Source organism: Heliangelus exortis, chromosome 1 (assembly GCF_036169615.1).
Source record: "Heliangelus exortis chromosome 1, bHelExo1.hap1, whole genome shotgun sequence".
NCBI lineage: Eukaryota > Metazoa > Chordata > Aves > Apodiformes > Trochilidae > Heliangelus > Heliangelus exortis.
The window spans coordinates 169467828-169488527 of NC_092422.1; the positions used below are offsets into that span (position 1 = coordinate 169467828).

General features: G+C 35.3%; 1 protein-coding gene across 28 annotated transcripts in view; it reads right to left on the minus strand.

Annotated features, from left to right (window-relative positions):
- The window catches only part of NRCAM (neuronal cell adhesion molecule), a 151291-nt gene that overhangs the window by 51904 nt on the left and 78687 nt on the right, over positions 1-20700 (minus strand). For 9 of the 28 annotated variants that reach the window (XM_071733613.1, XM_071733601.1, XM_071733612.1 and 6 more), the window contains exons 1-9: positions 14641-14818; positions 12379-12396; positions 10572-10677; positions 7521-7717; positions 6302-6424; positions 5755-5925; positions 5242-5298; positions 2882-2993; positions 803-987 (exon numbers count right to left, since the gene is read on the minus strand). In XM_071733613.1, the coding sequence (XP_071589714.1) occupies positions 803-987; positions 2882-2993; positions 5242-5298; positions 5755-5925; positions 6302-6424; positions 7521-7717; positions 10572-10677; positions 12379-12396; positions 14641-14731 (1060 nt within the window). In that variant the 5' untranslated portion in view covers positions 14732-14818. Of the gene's footprint in view, positions 1-802; positions 988-2881; positions 2994-5241; positions 5299-5754; positions 5926-6301; positions 6425-7520; positions 7718-10571; positions 10678-12378; positions 12397-14640; positions 14823-20700 lie in introns of those variants that run through there. The other 19 variants (XM_071733620.1, XM_071733619.1, XM_071733623.1 and 16 more) reach the window with 10 other exon arrangements.

Below are 20700 nucleotides of genomic sequence, written 5' to 3' on the forward strand. Positions count from 1 at the left end.
CAGATTTCTGATTGATGAACAGATGACAACAGAAAATTAAACTTCTGCTCTTTAAAAAGAGGCTGAATATGACCATAGAATAATGTGGGTCTACAACAAAATAAATGTCTGCCTAGCATGCAGAGTAAGCACTACAGTTGATTACATCAATGCCTAATTAGCTGTCATTCCAGGTTTTGGGGTTTTTTTTGTTTCATGGTATTCAAAACATACTTACAATTCCTATTTGGACAACCATACTGCAAGTGCTTTTAGAACAAGTAAGACACTATCTTGGGTGAAAAGCATGAAGAAGATAGAAAACTAGAAATTTCAATTAAATGTTAATTAATGTTCATTAGAAAAAGGAAGTAGAATATAAGACCCTAAGACAATAGTAAAATAGAGAAGAGAAAGATTCTGGGCTACATGACTGGAAAGCAGAAAAGATGCAGAAAATAAAGAGATGAAGAGGAGACATGGGAGGGAAGAATACAAACAAGGGAAAGCAGCAGTCTAATGGTAGATAATCAAACGATGTAAAATGAACTTAGCATTGGAACAAGATAAGAAATTATTTTGCTACTGTCACAGTACAATCTCTAATTTAGCCTGATGTTTTACAAAGTACCATATTAAAAAAGAAAAAGCTATTAGAGATAGTAAAATCCTTCCAGTGGTAGAATTCAGTTGGTTTAATGATAACTTCTTCAGGGTTTTCTTTTTACCATTATCATTCACCCTTTCAGCTACATTTTACCCCAGAAAGCTTGCTTCAATCTTGCATTCTGGACACTGACATTAAAGATTATTATAGTATTACCTTTCACAGTTACTGAAATGACATGATGAGCAGAACCTAAGGTATTTCTTGCTATGCATTTGTAGTTCCCAGAGTCAGCTTCAGAAACATCTGTAATCTTAAGAGTTTTCTTAAAGTTTTCAAAAAATGTTCTGTTGGCTGGCAGTTCTCCACCCTCTTTAATCCATCGGATTACTGGTGTGGGTCTGCAGAAGGAAAAGCACAGGTCATATTTAGGGGGTGGGGAAAAGGAAGACAAGAGTTCAACACATTTATTTTTTTAACACATATTTTAAAAATAATTATTTTAAGTGCCTTTACCCAGATATTGGGGCACCTCCAGTAAATGTGCAAAGTATGCCAGCATTTGTTTCTAGGAAATGACAAGCCTCACAAACACTGTCAATGACCATCTGTTCATAGGCTTAATAATTAGAGAATACATTTGTCTGCTGATTAATCTAAAAAATCATGTTAATAAATGAACACCAGTGTATTTCAAATCTAATTGTATTGATACTACAAGGTGCTTCAAAAGGAAGCTTCTAGATAATTACAAGTTTATAATGATCCTTCAATGAGAAATATCCTTATGCTTCATGAACATCATTAATTATACAGCAGAGCTGTAAGAAGACAGAAATGTTTCCTATGAGAAATCAAGAAAAAAACATCAGTGCTGAGTCAAGTATAGATACTTGTTATAGCACCATGTCTAAATCTTGGCTATGCCCCATGTTCGCCAAAGCTGAAAGTTGTCCAAACACATGGAGATGAACTTTCAAAATTACAAGAAATGATAAGGTGTTGCATATTGAGTATAATGTCTTCTCTCAAATGGCAATGATTCAAGGCAAATATTCACTTAGGAGCCTATATATCATACATTTTATAGGAGATCACCTAGCAAAGTTGACTTTTAATTATCCTGTCAGTAATCAGATAGTTTTTTCAAAAAACTCTCAATCTGGCCCTTCATGGACAAATCTGTAAGCTTCTCTCATTGATTTTTTTTAGATCACAACAGAAAGCCATATAAATTATAATATTCTAATTTTTCTTAGTTTCTATCCAGCCATTTTACTGGAGTTTGGATCACTGTATACTTTCATTCATTTCCAAATGCATGTAACTATATTGTGGATGAAGATTCTTGAGCTGATGTGGTTCTCACAGATGTGGTTCTGCTAGAGGTGCTGATGCAGACACCTGAGCTGACCACTGCTGAGACAGAAAAGCTGCACTTGTGTCAAACTCTGTCAAGCTTGTGCATGAATGTACCCTTTGGAACTTATGCAAGTGAACACATGTGCATGATGCTGTGCTACATCCTTTGCAATTATGTCCAAGCACTCTGCATTAAGTCCTTTTGTGCACTGTAAACATGTTTGCAGCTCCTGAAACAGGTACTAAAGATTCTCCACTTCTGTACTAACCCATCTATTCTCAGATTGCCTCCTGAGAATGAGAGTGATTTAAGATCAAATTGATTCATTAAATTAAATTGTTCTTTAGCAATTTTCTACTTGCACAATAACCAGCAGAAGTGAGCTTGCATTACATGGAAGAAACACGTACCAATTAAACTCAATTACAATGAGAAATTGGATGTAAGAAGCTGAAGGTATGTTTTAACAGCTCCTACCTAGCTGATGTACTAAGTAATTATCAGCCTATGCAAGCAGATTTTTCAGGTTAGAACAGCAGATTCTTACCAATTTTTATATAATTTGAGAGCCTGATGATTGCAGGGGGGAAAAAAGAGGCTTGACTCCCGAGAACAGTTCAGCAGAGATGTGTCTAAACTTACCCCATGGCATTTCTTGCTAGTGTCCTTTTAAAAAATAATGGTACAAACTGAATTCTGTGCCTAGGGTCTGGGTATATGAGAGGCAGAATTTGTATTTATATTCACAGTTCAAAAATCTGCTGATCCCCAAGTAAATGGTGAACTTCCTTAAAAGAACTCTATCCATTTTGAATTTCTATTCTTTGAAATACCTAAGCTTACATGGTAGTGAGATTTTAAGCACCTTTGACATGTTTCCCTCTGTCTCTGCATTTTTATTTAGAAAAACACCATCTAAAAAAGCAACTCACAATCCTGCTGCGATGCACTCCAACAAAAGCACATTTCCTCTTAGTTCCACTTTAGTACTTGTGCTACCTGTTGGTGTTAGAAGAACTGGCTGCCTCTCTGTAACAGGCTTTGCTGGAACAAGAACAAAAAAATAAATTAATTTCTAGAATTTAATACTCAGTCCAATCTCACCATTTGGACAGATACTTTGCTCCACATTTGCCATTTAATTAAAAATCATTGTGTTACACAACTGCACAGCTCAACAAATTAGGATTTTGACAGACAGAACATATCTCAACATGTTAAATGCTGGAATTTTGAACACATATATGAAAAATGTCATTATTAAAGATGGTAGAAACTGATACACAGTTTTTACATAGACAACTATGCAGCCTGATGGATGGGTGCTGAACCTTAATCCCAAGTAGCCCCTATTCACTTCAGCAGAACTATTACTGGGAGCAAGAGGTCGCTGATGTGAGTTATAGATCAAGACTGAAAGTCACCAAAAATTTCTGGGCTTTCATCAAAAGACAAATAAAGCAAAATTATTGTATGCAGAAATAAAAACCCCGGGGATAAAAGGTACACTCCCTTTTGCAATATGTATTGTAAAATATTTTCTACACAGCTTTAAATCAAGACGCTCCCCATTCTGGTAATAAAAAAACATTGATTCATCTGCAAGAAAAAAACACAGTAAAGAGAAAGATATCAGACCCATTTCCTACATTATGCTCTGGTGGCTTTTGAAGCATTATGGTATTTCAAATGCCTTCATGGAAGTCAGAATAAGAGTGATTTCTGTAATAAAAATGTGATTTCTGTAAATACTTTAATGTTCTCTTGCAGCTATATAAATATACTAAATTGCTCTGAAATACAGTAGCAGTCTGAATCATAAAATCACAGGATTGTAGGACAGCATGGGTTGGAAGAGGTCTTTAGAGGCCATCTAGTCCAACCCCCCCTGCAGTGAGCAGGGATCAGGTTGTTTAGAAGCCCATACAGCCTGGCCTGGAATGTTTCCAGGGATGGGGCATCTACCACCTCTCTGGGCAACCTGTCCTCATGTTTCACCACTCTCTACATAAAAAAAATTATTCATATAACTAGTCTAAATTATTGTATTTTTTTTAAATGTGAGCAGAAACATAATAGACTCTTGTTTAAAAGGGTACAGGGTTTACTGATAGAGAAACATAAATAGGGAACTTAATTTTAATACAGTGTGTGCTGTGAATTCCTTACAAATTAGTACACAAACAACATAAAGTTAGTAGGAAATGGCCAACTAGAGTCAAGAATACAGTTGAGAATCACAGGCAACAACTAATCTCCTGAGTTTCAGCACTGCTCAGGACTGCTGACTCATTTTGCAAGATTACAAAAAAATCAAAAGAATTACCTCTGGTATTTCTGAGTTGTGAGCCAACAGAATGGTGTTTTCCTCATTAACTGTAGCTAAAATATCATTCTGTGTACAGGTGCCTATTTAATGGTTATTCCTGAATGGCAGCTTATTTTTATACAGATAATTAAAATATTCTGTGCCCTGTTTTATTTTAGATTCCTATGTCATGCTTTACTATATACAAAGCCTCGTTTGACAAGAAAAATTACAAAAATAGAATAAAAAACACATACTTTCTATTTCACAAAATATCAAGTGAGGAGTCTAGAACTTCATGTATTACAAGATCAGTGTTGGTTCAAAGTCAACCTCACTAAAAACACATACACTCATTCAGAAGGATTTTAATTCACAATATACAAGACTACTTGACACATATTAATGCAAAGATCAGCTTAAAGACCAGACAGACAAAAGTCATCTTTTGCCTACAAAGCTGTTTATACAGATAGTATTAAAGTGTTTGTATTTTGATCAATTCATTCCAGCTATACAGTTATGAAACATGTTAAAAATGAGTGGCACATTGAAGAAACTATTAGATGTGAGGTGCATCTGTTAAATGCTCAATCGAGGTTACTTATTATGCAGCATGTGATATTGAATAGTCCTAGTGATAATGAACATACCAAACTAATAGTTTAATTGGAGTAAAAATATAAACAAGCAACACAGTACAGAAGAAATGGAATACAAAATTTGTAAAATCTGCCCCAGTGTGAAAGGACTCATAAGAGTTTGTACTTATGAGCCATGTAGTGCAGTAACATAGAAACATTACATATTTGAAAGGATCACACTGTGCAGTCCCTTTTTAAAGCATGTATTATCACCAGCACTAATAGCACCTTTATTAGAAACTGAAGAGGGAGCAAAAGGTTAAGTAGCCGTGGAGGTGAAGTTAGTTAACTAAATGCTACTGTGAAACAGGGAGCATCAGTGGGGACCAGTATAACTCACCACCATAAATATCAGTGTCACTCAAATTAGCAGCTATAGTGTCATTCAATGAATCCACTGAAATAAACAGAATATCATGAAGAATGCATACAAGAGGGATAAATCAAAATAGTGGGGAATCAAAAGGTGATGATGTGGCCATGGTGAGTTAAGCAAGTGATTGATTAATTTGTTTCAATAGTTATAATAATCATAATAACTTTATACTCTTGGATATGAAAACCATTTGAAAACTGTTCTTTTTTTACACTCCCTCTCTTCAATACTTTAAATCTTACAAACCATTTTTTCAAAAGAAAAAAGCTGGCAAAGAGGAAAAAAAGACAACTTTGAAAATGAACTATATGTCAGGAAAACTGGGGATTACATTCCAAGTTTATACAGTAACGTAATTTCTTATTCAGAATTACAACAGCAAAACTCTCTAGTGTAGCACTACTTAACACTGGCAAATAACTTGAGAATTCTGGATAAATACTATGTAAGCATGTAATTAGACAATGCAATACCTACTTGAAAAGACTTTTACAGAAATGGGTTGTTTCTGCTGTATAGTTTGTGTATGATTAAATCTTGCATAGCAGATATAGTCCTCCCGGGTGTCTTCTGGTTGTACATTTGAAAAATAAAGGTCTCCATTCAGACCTTGGGAAACTCTTTCACTTTGAGGCAGCCTCTGGAAAGCTAAGGGAGAACAAGAACATGCTCATCTCAATTATAATACACACTCCATTGTTATGATCTGCAGACTCCACATTTGTTCCATTTATGCTGTTGGAAGGTTTGTAAATATGCAGACCTCCTGAAGTTTCCTCTAGAGCTCCCTCGTCTTCCCACTCTTCCCCAGCATGTTAATTCACAACTTACATTAAGATCTCCAGATGCTTTTGGCTTCATGCTTTTAGGCTGCATGTCTGCTTGTTTCTTCATTTCTACAGGAATGGAAATTCTTTGAACCTTAACTTAGAGGGAAACCACCATCTGTAGGCTTGGTATGCAATGATCAGCTATGTCGAAAAACTGAAAAAATGAACTAATTATACATAAAAAACGAACTCACCATTATCCATCCAAAATATTATAGGTGGTGGTAAGCCAACAGGAGGTCTGCAGTGTAGTACTAGTGAATCACCTTCTCGAACATGATTGGGTTCTAGTTTTTCTTTTGTCCACAAAGGGGATCCTAAGGAAAATAATTTTAACACACATACAAACCATGGATTGATGAAAATTCCAGAATTTCAGAAAGAAATGCACATAATATTCCAGAAAAACAAAACAGCTACATGCCTCAGGACCTTTCATGTTAACTAAATATTTAATTTTTAGGGTTTTTTATGTTTTCTTGAGAGAAAAGTATGGATTTTTTTAAAAGTATTTTGTACAGCAATGATTTGCTGAAAGTTTAATCAACTTATTCAAATTATTTTGTCTACTCACAAAAGGTTATATAACAGTATCCTGGAAAGTTTTAACTATGATAATGCAAAAAAAGAAAAACCCAAAACCAAAACAAACAAAAACCCCCGAACAATCATGTATTACATTAGGGAAAAAAGTAGAGCTTTCTGAAAGAGTATTTTACACAAACAGTTTTATTTGAACACGAGAGAATTATCTTAATCTGATGAGCTTGGAAAACTGGTCTGACATAAAAGATAAAAATCACATTAAAAGCTGTAGAAACAGTCTATCATTAACCAAAATCTTTTAGCTTTATCCTCTTTTTCGTCCAAATCTGTTCTGGATAAAAGCTATCATACAAACTATGGAATATATGCATGAGAAAGAGAATAAAAAATGGCCACATGAATCATGTGCATTAAAGATTTAAATACTTTAATTGTAGCATCATATATATATCAGATTTTAAGCATGATAGGTCATCCAGATGTACAAAAAGATAAGTATTTTGGTTGTTAAATTTTCTAAGGAATATTGGACAAAATCTTTTATTAAATCTGAATATCAGAATATTATTAAATATTATTTAATATTATGAATATTATTTATTCTATAACTATTAATATACAATCAATCATTATTAATTTAATACTATTAATTTAATGTTTATTTAATTTTACTATATTATTAATGTGATATTTAATATTATATTATTTAATATTATGAATATTATTAAATCTGAATATCAGAAACTATACAATACCTTTTAACACCATCACCTTGATCATTAAATTTTGAAGTTAGAAGGAGAAAAAAGCAAAGCATAAGCATTCCAAAGTGTTTCCCATTTTATAATCATTAAGAGCTTCACTTACTAGAAGGCCTGATAACGATGTTGTTGGAAATGGCTGCTCCTCGTTCATTCCTTGCTGTACACTGATAGACACCTTCATAGGCTTCTGCCTTCCCACCATTCATAATATTTATGACAAGAGTCCCTGAATTTGGTTTCATTGTCACCTGTGCATCTTTATCAATATCAAAATGCGTTCCATTGCGTGTCCAGGAGAAGCTAAAATAATAAAAATAAAAAAGAAAAGTTTCTTCTTCAGTTATCTTTTGTGGATTGTATGCAGAGAAAGAAGAAAAAAGAAACTTTCAATAATATATGGTGGGGATTTTTTTAGCTTATAAGACTTATTACCAAACTGAATTAACTAATGAAGTAATAGAAGACTTTTAAAATAAGAAATCTAGCAATACTTTAAGATAAAAGGCTTGGCTGAACTTGCTAACAGGAACCATTTCAAAGTCAATTTAAAAAAAAAAATTACATTAAAAGATTCTGAAGTTAATTGCACATGGAAAGGAACTGATTTGCTTTCTACTAAAGATGACACAGTAACATCTGTGAGAACTGATATTGCTAAAGCTGCATTAGCATTTCCATTATAAAACCTATTGCTGAAAGGGTTTATAAACCTGGATTTGAAAACTTGCTCTGGGCTGAAATGTGTCATCTCAGGTCCCAGCAGGAGTCTATTTCTTTTAATTGGTTTGGCCATTTTTAAAGTTATGTAAGTGAATTAAAATATGTGTTGTTTGATTTCTTTTAACTACTCTCACACAAACAACCATGATCATTTAAATGAAATTTTGCAGGATGATAGACCTTAATTGATCCAATAAATTTGTACTGGTGTTACTCAAAGCATGAGATGATTGGAAAAGTAGTCATAAAAAATAAAGACTATTAGAACCCAAAACATAATGTAAAAAGATCAGAGATTCACTCATGCTACTTTAAGCACCACTTTCTTATTTATGCATTGCTAATGGCCAAAAGTGTATTTACAGAGAGCCGGACCAAGGCCTGTGGAGTGCTGAGCAATTGCAATTTTAAACGCTGCTAACAGAGTTTTTCCTACTTGCTCCATTTGAGCTTCTTAAATACTCTATATGCTTACTGGTTAGAATGCTTCCTAAAAGTATAAACATATGTGGTACTAGAGAAGCTCAAATTTTAAGTGATTTAAATTGCAGTCTGACCTTTTGACATAGGAGACGAGACTGCACATACTGTTCACACTTTGTGGTGGGGGAGAGCAGAAGAACTGGACCTGCCCAGCCACACTGCACCACACTGCAGTGGTTTTGGGAGGTCTAGTGTGATAATGAACAAACAGTGAACCTGTTTCTTATGACCTTGTGGGTGAAACTACAGAACCTGGGGTTTCTGTAATATTCTGCTATCAGTAACGCTAAGCAATACAGGGAATTGTAATGTAGCTTCAAATGAGAGGTGCCAAATGTGGTACAAATCCTTGAATTCAAGATACCAAATTCAATTTGAGATGTCAGAATCCTTGTTGCTCAAGCTGTGTGTAGCTGCACATCCATAAACCTTAATGCCAGCTTTTCTCACCAATGAGAATTTGACTTCTTTTTAGAAACAATTCACACTCTCAGCTTTCTGAAGCAGCTCAAGTTCCAGTATGCATTTGCAGGTCTGATGGATTGGAATAAGTATTGAAATAAATTATTTGGATGTCCTATCTTTAAAACCAAGCAAAACTAAGCACAGGCCTATCTTTCTCATTGGAAAACTATGCACCTAAATCCTGTCAGTTCCTCTGTAGCAGGGGAGCAAAGTGAGACAGAAGTTTGATGGGAAAGATGAGACTGTACAGCAAAGAACCCTTGCACATAACTCATGTGTCAGTCTCACAGACAATGCTCGTAGTCTCCTAGGTAAATCCAACCCAAAAAAGGCCTTCAATAGAAACATCTGCAGAAGCAGTACAGATGTCCCAAAGCACACGATAATCATCTGATCCTCCAGGTCAACACGCAGACTGTTGAGAATGTCATTGTGCCTGATAAATTAAAATGCTGGTAAACACATCAACTTCAGGGCACTCCTACCACTAACACTAGAAAAAGTCACAGTATCCAGATAATCTCCACCTTCTTCATTCTGCAGAACAGCATGATAATGACCATGCTCCCAAGGCAAAAAGAAGGAATAATGTAGAAAAAACACTGGTTACTCACAAGAAGTACATTTAAGGAGCTCTGTGTGTCTGAATGAGCTATTATAGAGTGACCTTGCCTGTTAGTTGTAGCGTAACACTAGTGAGAAGAGAGAAATGCACATTTCTCTTTATAGTCTCTGAAATCAGAAGCAGTTATTAGCAATGTCAGGATGCATCACGGCTACAGCTATTTCCAGTGCAGGTACCCAGCATCTTGAAATGAATAATTTTCAAGCATTTCAACACACTGAAACAAGGACTTAAATGGAAGAAGATGATCAGGAACCTGATCTATATGCAGGGTTACACTTTCTGCCGAGACCAAAGCTTAAGGCTACAAAATACACTTGGCAAATCAAGGCTACTGCTCGTTAAAACAGATAAAGGTCACACAACTCCCAGTGATGTGCTTGGGTATTTCAGTATGAGCCCTCATAAAACTGAATGATTTACAGAAAAAAAAAATAAATTATTAGAGCTACTCTGCTTTTAGGCAATGTCCCATCTTCTTAGACACTATGGCTAAATTTGGAATGTGATCCTGGTCACACTCTGGCATTCCTCTTAGTGCTTTCCATGGGCATGTACCTATCTCCTCCTGTAAAAATTGAATTCTGTTTAATAAATAAAGGAGAAACTTTATAAATAAGGAAAAAATAACACTACAGTTACTTGATTACTATAGAAAAGTTTAAATTTCAAGGAGTAGAAGAGTAAAATTTTTGCGATTATCAGGTATGTTTAAATTATAGAGGTAGGAGGAATACACACATTCCTGCATGTGCCAGCACACACATATGCACATACTTGTTAGTTTACAAAAGTTACATTATTTTCTCTTAGTTTTCCTATGCTATTAGGCCAACAAAAGCAAAACAAAATGCTACTAACCTAGGAGGTGGCTTTCCTTTTGCTTCACACTGTATTACAATATTCTCTCGAGGGTCAACAATGTAATCTTTTGGAGATTGCTGAGTTATCGTAGGAGGTTGTGACACTTCATTATGGAATATAAGAAACAGGAATTTAACAATATTTTCAAAGTATAAGCAAGACAGTTTTGTAAGTGGAAAAAACCAGAATTGCAATTAGTAATGAAATAATTGACAGAAGAGTGGGATTAAAGTACCCTTTTTATTAGGAGGCTGAAGCCCTCTACTTTTGTAAATCAGCATAGCTATATCAACTTACAACTGAGCTTTGCTGATTTACAGTGGATGAAGATCTTGGCCAAAAAAGTTTAAAGGATATACTTCCCATACATCATATTTCAACAAATTTTCACAAAACCAAAGGACACTTGAATTATAAATCCAGCATAACCTGAATGAAGAGTTGTGAGACATATACCAGCTCAATATGTTTCTTACCACACAGACAAATGAAAACAACACATTGCTTTGTATCTCTAAGCATTTTATGTATTTCCAAATTCTCTACGAGTCTGGGCTATTCACACATTTATTGTGCTCAACATACTGAATTAATCTATAAAGCATGCTTTTAGGAGCTACTTTTCAGGAGTAAAAAATGTGCTAGAAGTAAAAGACTGTAAAGTAATGATAAAAACAGTTAACTACTTTCCAGATAGAATAAACATGTAGGAAAAGCCTGGTTTCTCCTGAAAAAGACCCAACAAATATATAGTCAATCTTGTGAATTGCCCTAGCAGAAACAAACATTTCAATTCTATGACTTATTGAGTACTCTAGAATGAGTAGTACAAAACAGAATTTATTCACCTCACAAAGTAGTTGGAGCCTACATATTGAAAGTACTTTATAATTTGTTACCATTATCTAGGCCCATTTTTACATTCAAAAAAATCCTGTTTATATTAAGATGGTGAAAAAGGTCTTTCTCAGCTTATTCATCTGTTTATAGTTTAGTGTCATCTAAAGGAACCAGTTTCATAACATGACCATAAACATCTCTGTCTAAATGTTGTAAATTTTCTGTCCATCAATGCACTTTGAGACCACATTGAGGTAATTTCTAGCCACTTTAGCAAAATTGCGTTCTCATGACTCACTAGTAATTAGTTAAAGTTTAAAACTGGATTATTATTTTAAGTTTTCCCTACCATTATACATTAAGTATTCTGTTGCATTGAGAGAGGTAGCTAACTGTAAAGCCCTACCCACCAGAAATACTCAGGAAAAAAAAATAAATCATGGAATCATAATGAGATATGGCAGCTAAACGGAAAGAAGAGGCCATGCAAGCTGGGTTTTGCTTCTGTTCCTCACTGTAGAGAGGAGAGTGAGGTCAGTAAACAATACTAGGTTACTTAAATAACTGTATCCACTGTTTTGTAGGGATATAAAAGTATCTCAGATTCAGACATGTAAAATAGTATACAAGTAAATATATTCCAATGAATTTACTTTTAATCAAATAGATTTACTCCTGAAAGTAGTAGTTAAACAATGCTCATGCTGATATTGAGTAAGGATTTTAATGTTCAGATAGCACACAATCAAAAATCACACAGTTAATTTATTCAAAATATCACAACACTGATTTACACACAGTAGCATTTTCTGAACACTGCATGCATAAAACATCTAGCTACAGCAAACCAAATTAATAACAAAATGTCAGAATCCCAGATTTTTGGACTCCAAATTCAGAGAGCAACACAACCAGTATTAATTTTCAGCAGCACAAAGCCTAGTTTTTGTGGACAGGAACTTACATTCTTCTAGAAGTTTTGCTTTTATTCCCCATCAGAATCAGCAGTTGAATGGATAAATGGAGATTAAAGAGAAACATTTGTTAGTTAAAAGAAAATTAGCATTTTTGAGAGGGAAGATAAGTATCTCTGACAAGTAGTTCGGTCACCATTAAAAAGAAAACATCTAAAACATTTAGCACTGTAACCCAGCCATGATTTCCATTGTTTCAGGCATTACTACATTTACCTCAAAGTTCATGGTATGAGGAACTTTTCTGAAGTGTTGACTTTTTAAGGGCAACCATGGTATGTGATTTTGGCCTTGATACTTGATACAGAAAACACTGATACTGAGGAGACAATAAATCAGAATTAATGGAGTGCATTGCCCTCATGCTGCAGTCATATGGAAAAACAAAGAAAATGCTTCAGGCTAAAATTACTCTTACAAAGTCAAAAGCACCTAATTCTACTCAAGAGACAAGTAATCTCATTCAGTTTGAAAAATAACTCAACGAAAAAAATCATCTGAGCTGTCACAGCTTTAATGTTTTAATGTTTAATGGTTTTGGGTTTTTTTTGGCCAGCTATATTGTCAGTCATCCTTTACCTACCCTCAGACACTGACTAGCATAGGAACTGTTAACCTGGATGAAACCCAAAGGTTCAACTGTTTGTGTTCTCACCACCTGGTCTCTGTGGTGGGTATAAAAAGAAGAAATAATATAATATAAAAAAATATAAGCCCTTCCCTTTTGATGCTCTCCCAGAGCCAATTCCAAGCATTTCTTACATCAAAAACATCATTATAAATGCAACTTTGCTTAATACTATTCTTGGTAAAAGATTCTAGTATGTAACTTTATCAGACCTGAAAAAGTTATGAGCCATTCTATAGCAGGGAACTAGTTAATTGAGAGTTAACATGACACATCTAAAAGGGATACCCCTTTTTGCCTATTGATGCCCTTCTGGTTAATTTAACCTGAAGCCCTGCTCTATACAAAAGATACTAGAGTGGTGTACAATATACATTAGTTTCCAAACTACAAGATGGATTTAAAATACTATTTCTAGCCTGTGAAAATATTTAGGGAGAAAAACTAAGTTTAGAAAAGGAGGTATTAATTCATCAAACTTTTAAATCCCTTTTTAAGCCACAATTTATTGCTCTAAAGGCATTCACAGCACAAGTCTGATGTGATTCAGAGATATTGATCTTGTTACAGGAATAGAGGTCAGTGGTTTGAGAGGCTTGTAAACATGCATGGGGAAAAAAACCATCAAAGCAGTTGCAATTAATGTCAATGATTATTAAAGAAAAACGAGCATTTATGGGAGGTAGGATGGTATCAAAAACATGGGGTAAAGAAAGCCATGCAGATTAGAACAGCATAGGCAAATTTACTGATGATTTAAACCATCAATTTAATATCAGCCCTAATGTTCTCTTCTCAGGTAATTAGCTAGCAAATGAATAGTCACTGTGAGGTGCAACATGGTTCACTGATTTTTGAAAATGTGATCATGCTTATCTTAAGAAGAAAATAACAACCTGAAGCAAATGACCTGAATAAATTAATAAAATTAGCTATTAGGGCTACAAAATGCAGCAGCTACCATTGTTTCCCTGTCAGCAGGGAGCACTACCTTCAAGGTCCCCGACTAACACATTCTTACATTAGACAATAATTTCAGATCTTGGTATTCTCCCTCTTCTAGATATTTCCTCACAGGTTAATGCTAGAGGTCTCTGCTCAGCACGCAGGCTTTTAACTTAAAGGTTAGGTACTTCAGTGTTTACAGACACTCCTAAAGTTATCTGAGAGCCTAACTTACTCTTTTGGATCAAAAACAAGAGGCTTTGCATGTCTGAATTTTAGGAATTTGAATCTTTTACTGGATCTCACATCAGCTCCTGAAAAACCCTAATATGAAGCATAATTGTTTACATCAACTAGGAACTGCCTCATGTTTTCAGCATTGTCAATATGATCTTAATTTAACAAATAATTAGCATTTAAATGGGCTTCTCTGTCCTTCTTCATGAGAATCCTATGTTAATCCCTCTCAAGTGAACATGGTTAGTCATTTACATCTGCACAGTTTTTTTTAAAAAAGTCAGTAAATTTCTGAATCTACTCATAATCACAGTGTCCTGACTGAAGTGAGCAAACACACTTTATCCTTAGCTCCATGTTGGCATTATCTTCATCCTCCTATGCAGAAATTATTTAACTAAGCTTCCATTATTCTGAACTTATTTAGCAGGTTAATACTTACAGTCAAGAGGTACATCCAATGAAGAAATCATTTGGCACAGAAAGAGGACCAAGGAAGCTCTGCTTGCACATAAGCTCTTCTTTTTCATCATGATTTTAGGCTGTATTGAGTAAATCACACTGAAGAACGAAGTTCAACTTCATCAGACTAGGTAGCTTGCAACAGTTATGTAAATATGAAACCTGGTAAATAAAAGAGAATAACAATATACAGATACTGTGGAGAGTTGAGTGACCACATTTTAATAATATTATGAAATGCCAGCTGTCTACATATTCTAACCAGGGATAATAGTTACATCATGTGCACTAATGAAATACAAGAAGAAATCCAGAAGTTCTACAGGACACATAGATTGTAATAACTACCCTAAGCAAGCTGGTGAACAAGTCCTATAAACTTGTTGAAAGGAAACACAAATATCTCTCCTAAGAAGGACAAAGCATCAGCCTAGATAGTTAAAAACCAGTACATACTAAAGATAATAGTACTCGGAAGTAGATTTGAGATTAAAGCTCTGACTGAGCACCTTAGTTTCTCTTTCAAACACCCTGCACAGTTCTTGCAGAGTTACTTTAGGCATCTACCCCAATGAAAACGTATCTGGCCACAAATATATGAAGTAAATTGTGGGATCTTCCTGCAGACTTGAGTTAGGTATCTAAGTTTCTCCCCACTTCAGAATTCCTTGTAATAGACACTTGCAGACAGAATACAGAAGAGTTCATGGATTGCCCTGCTGAGATGCTACCATATGTGCTGTGTAAGAACCTAGGCTCCTTTTCCTGGATTTCTGATTCCACCATATGTAACATCAAAATACACCCAAAATTTCATTAGCTGGTAGCACACTCATCAAACACTCTTCTCCATTCTATGTGAAGAGGCTGCAGAAATGAAACCTATTTGAAACGTGCTAGGTTTTCCCCCTCAACCAAGCATGAGAGACCATATTAACCACAACAGAATGATTCTGTCTCCCTACTTAGTTTTACTGCATTCAGGACCAAGCTCTAACTTAGAAGAACACTGAAGGAGTAAAAACTATCTGCCTGGAAGTCCCATCAGTGTTCTAGAAAAAGCTATAGGAATACATCTCTAGAAATCCAAGTGGTGCATTCTTGGTAAATGGACACCCAGCTGAGAAAGTACTTCCCAATTGCCACACCGACCCAGAAGTTCACAGTCATCAGCATTACCTTGAAGCACTTCTTCAGCTCTTACCATATGTTAAACCCAAAGCTATCAAGTTCACAATGAGTTAAAGTTGCAGAGAAGCAGCTGCCTTACAAATGTTTAATAAAGTGGTATTTGTGGTTCCTGAAGTTACCTAAACCAGTCTGTGCTAAGAATTTCAATCAGTCTTCAGGTTACAGAAGAAATTATGTCTCTTAATTACTGTTCTAAGTGGTCTTTCTTTGTTTTGTCTTCTGAGCAGAGCCTGGAATTGGAAACCAGAATTGAAGTGCAGAGCTCAACCTCTCATCCTAACCTAGCACAACGAATCCCTTGGTGCTTGCTGTCACTATCTATAACACAAATGGTGGTTTCAAAATTAAAACACCCCATCTGGTTAAACTCCTAGAGATGTATTACTCCTTGGGAGAACGTGGAAAGGGCTGACTGGGGCACCATGAGGGAGTGTATATTCCTTATGCACATTTAAAACTATCTGCAGTGCTGCACACCATAACAAACCAACTAAGTATTTGTCACAGCGGTTTAAAAGATTATGAAACTCATCAGAAGAGAGAAGACACGAGTTCCAGCCTTTGCAAAATTATTTATACAAACAGGAACTGCAAAAGCAGACAAGGTGGTGAGCTTACTCCAAAGCCACACCAGAAAGGGGTTAAGGCATACAGCAAGGAAGCACAACAAGTAGTCAGACTTTCCTAGAAAAATAAACTGAACTTTCCTACATTTCAAAGGAGGATTTCAACTTAAAGCCCTGGAAGATTTAGCTGGGGAAGGGGAGAAGTGCTTCTTCCATCCCACTTTTGGCACATACAGTTCCCTATGCTCCCTTTGCAGTAAGGGGAAAGAGATGCTTCTCTTGAGGGTGCCTGAGAGCACTCCAGCATGTTTCTGGCAACGAAATGCTCTTCAGAAGAGCTGATTTTGTTCCACTGACTACAGCTGTCTGCTCTTCTCCAGTTAAACTAGGTTCTCACACACTGTTCTGATCTTTGTCATCTCCTCATCACAGCATCACTGCAATTAACCAGGGGCCCTCACAGTACAATGTATTTGACCCAGGATTTACCACACACTTTGAAGTATTCTACAAGTGTACCTGGACTTTCATTGTTTCCTCTCTAAGCAAAAGCTGAGTTCTTATGAAACTCTGAGAACTTGATTATCCACTTTGTCTTGTTCTTTCACCATGTAAAATGAGTATTGCAGTGATTTGAGAGTATTTTTAAAGTAAATTGCATTCCTTTTGAACAAGTACAAATGAACACACAAGCAGTGGTGAATCAGGCGTGTGCAATTAAAAAGATTGTGAAAGTAATACCCTTGAGAAATTGCCTCCAGTTGCCTATCTCAGCTACTGCACCATTTCAGTAGGACACCTATTGAGTCTACTGCTGGTATGTTTGGATCTAATATGGGAATTCAACAGGCAGAGAACATTGTGAAGCTGAGCTTGTACATTGACTTTGTCACTTTTCAAAGAGGCAATGTGCCCAAATAATTTGTGAGAGACCATATTTAACTGAAAATTATTTTACATTTGCCAGCACAACTGGGTGCTTTTGTTGAATATATACAAGATTAAATCTGATATCATTTAGTTTGAAAACAACAGCTAATGAGTAGAACCAAACATTGATTTGACATAATATGAGCTGCTACAAAACAAGGCCAGGCCTCTAAGTGCAGATCAATGCAAAGTCTTCAATTTCAAAACCTAAAATATTTATACAACAGATTGCCTTTTCCTTCAGATAATTTATTTAAGAACCCCTGTAATTCAGTAATTTTGTCCTACCCTTCTCTTAGGAAAACACATGTATTTTGACAGCTCATTCAGGAGTCTGTTCTCTGATCTGTACAAAGACTCTACCTATGTACAGAACAAAATATCACTTGTTACATCTTCTGTGCTTCTTGATGAGGTGCTGAGATTGTGAGTAAAACCATGGACTAAAGGTTGAAGCTATGGTGTGGCAAACAGTAGTCAGATTAAATATGAATACATAAGCAAAGTATAACATTTTATTACAAAGTAGTATACCAGATTTCAAGGGGAGAGCAAAAGAACAAGGATTAAGTGAGAGATATCCTTTTTTTCTTTTCACTTAAAAAAAGAAATATATATATATATATATATATATATATATATATATATATATAAAATTACTTTTTGCAGGTGAACTACAGAAGTGCATAACTGGAAGAATGAATACATCAGTGAGCCTGAGGTAAAATATCTGGTAGCAGCAAAAAACACATTTTGGTGCCAGTATTCTTTTCACATGTGACTCACATGTCTAGACACTTTTGGCCATAAACAAAAATAACAAGTACTTTGAAAACACTGAAGGAGCTGGGAAAACATCATGCATATGGAAGGGATTAGTTGGGAGGCAGAATCCAAGACTGCTTTTCATACAATAAATCAAAAGGAACAGGGAGATTCTCCTTGATTTCAAGAGTTTAAGAGCTAATGAATCATAGAGTCATCTAGGTTGGAAAAGACCACATAGATCATCCAGTCCAACTGTTAACCCAGCACTGCCCAGTCCACCACTAAAATATGTCCCTAAGTATCACGTCTTTTAAACACCTCCAAGGGTGGTGACTCAGCCACTTTCCTTGACAGCCTGTTCCAATACTTGACAACTCTTTCAGTGAAGAAATTTTTCCTAATAGAAAATCTATACCTCCCCTGTAACAACTTCAGGCCATTTCCTCTTGTCCTATCAATTGCTACTTAGGGGAAAAACCCAACATATCATGGCTTGCATCCTTCCCCTCTGAAGGAAGGCTCCACACTGCACATGTAAAGTTTGGGAGAAATATGGTTGGCTCAGCTCAAAAATCTGCCAGGGAAAGGGTTAACAATTTAATAGTATACTAAATGATGGCAGAAAACACAGAGCACAGTATATTTTACTATACTATACTAGTACTGAGTGTTAACAATTCCTAATTGGGATATTAATACAGACAGACACACTCTTAATGGTCATTCCTAAGTTTAATCAGTTAGGGCTTCAGCTGACAGAGGTAACATGCTTTTCCTCTAGCTATCTTCAACATTTTTATTTCTTCAATAGGATGAAAGAAGTGTAAGGGAATGAATTTACTGAAATTCAGCTTAGCACATAGAGAATGTATTTTCCATGTAATATCATTCCAGAGCATTTTGTTGTATCAACTCAGTATGCATTTCTACTCAGTTACATTACTTTAAGACAAAAAGGTCTCTATGAATGTGAATTGAAATTTAGGTCAATGAAAGGGTTATAAAACTGCAAAGAGAATGACTGCAATATTTCATGCACATTAGGGGGAAAGAAGCATTCTCCTTACATAGTCATGATTAAATTAAAGGAAACAAATTAGACACTGCAAATGAGAGCAAAAACTTCCATGCTTCATTTTACTAATATCTGTATTTTTTCTCAAAGCAAAAGACAGATATAATTAGAATATAAGACAAATATACAGTTTTCCAAGAAATCTATTTCAAATAAACTTTATATAATGCTCCATAGAAACATAAGAAGCAAATTCAAATGAGGTATATGGATTTAATGACATATATAAAATAAGTGTTGATAATACACACATCTTATTTTATATTTGTAACAGATGAAAAGCACAAAATGACTATTTTGAGGACAAATACAATAGCCTTATCACTTAATGACAGATCTTCATAGGGCTTATTTTGTGTTGTATTTTACGCAACTGTAGTATTAAGATTATTTTAAATGTTTTTAACAACCTAGTTCAAAATTTCACACTTGCTTTCTATTTTAGCTTATCTATCATTTATAGTAATAGGTAACATTAAACACTCTGTCTGGAAACTCCTCTCTAATTCAAAGTATTTCAAACAGAACAGATAACAATGCACTTAGTGTTGTACTACCTGTGTGGTATGGACAAAGTATGAATAGAAACAATAATTCTGCTTAGATATTGCCTTTATTCTAGCTATTTTTATGGAAGTAGCTTGACTTAGTAGACTAAATAATCATGTGTAGCTTGACAGACCTGAGTCCTATTCAGAATTTTCTTCTCAAATAACCATGCAGTCAATTTATCCCTCCCCTGGTTTGCTTTCTCCACTCATCTCTTATCTATTAGTTGTAAATTGTCTAAGGTATCATCTATTCACATGTAGGTGGCCTTATCTACTTCCTACAGGACATATAGCTCTGGGGTGGCTGAATACACGTGTGCATAAAAAGAAAACACTTTCTAAACTTTCCAGACTACACCAAATTAAAACTATTTCTAATCCTCTGAACTTTGGAAAACACCACACTGTTTTCCTCCAGATTATTCACTGTCACAGTCTCCTACAGATATATCATTTAAAGTCTTCAGGGAATATTAAATCCTCTTCTCTGACCTCCTGTTGTTTATGAAGCTCAAGCCCATTACTCTGGCTTTGGCTACACTGTATGTGCTATGGAGAGACCCATAGAAAGAAGAATAAATATGCAGACAGTACTGAATTCAACAAAGAACTCCTCAGCACTGATTCAGATGCTGCAGATACTTATTAGTGTTAGATAGGTCTATACATTTCTGCCACTTTTAAGGATTTTTTTTTTATGAAGACAGACAGCAAAGCTGTGTGCTGCACTCTAAACCTTCTTAGCAGTTCTATATACAGAAAAAAATCACCAGTCTGGTCACGTTTCCAGACTCCCCCTACACACAGCACCACTCCTTTGGCTCCAAAACCCTATTTCAGCACTCACACTGAACTCCTTCCTTCTCACCACCCAGACACAATTTCCAGGCTCTCTAGTCTCATTCTCTATTTTCAAAGCATGGCTTGTTAGCTTCCTTCTTCCTAGATGAATTATTTGC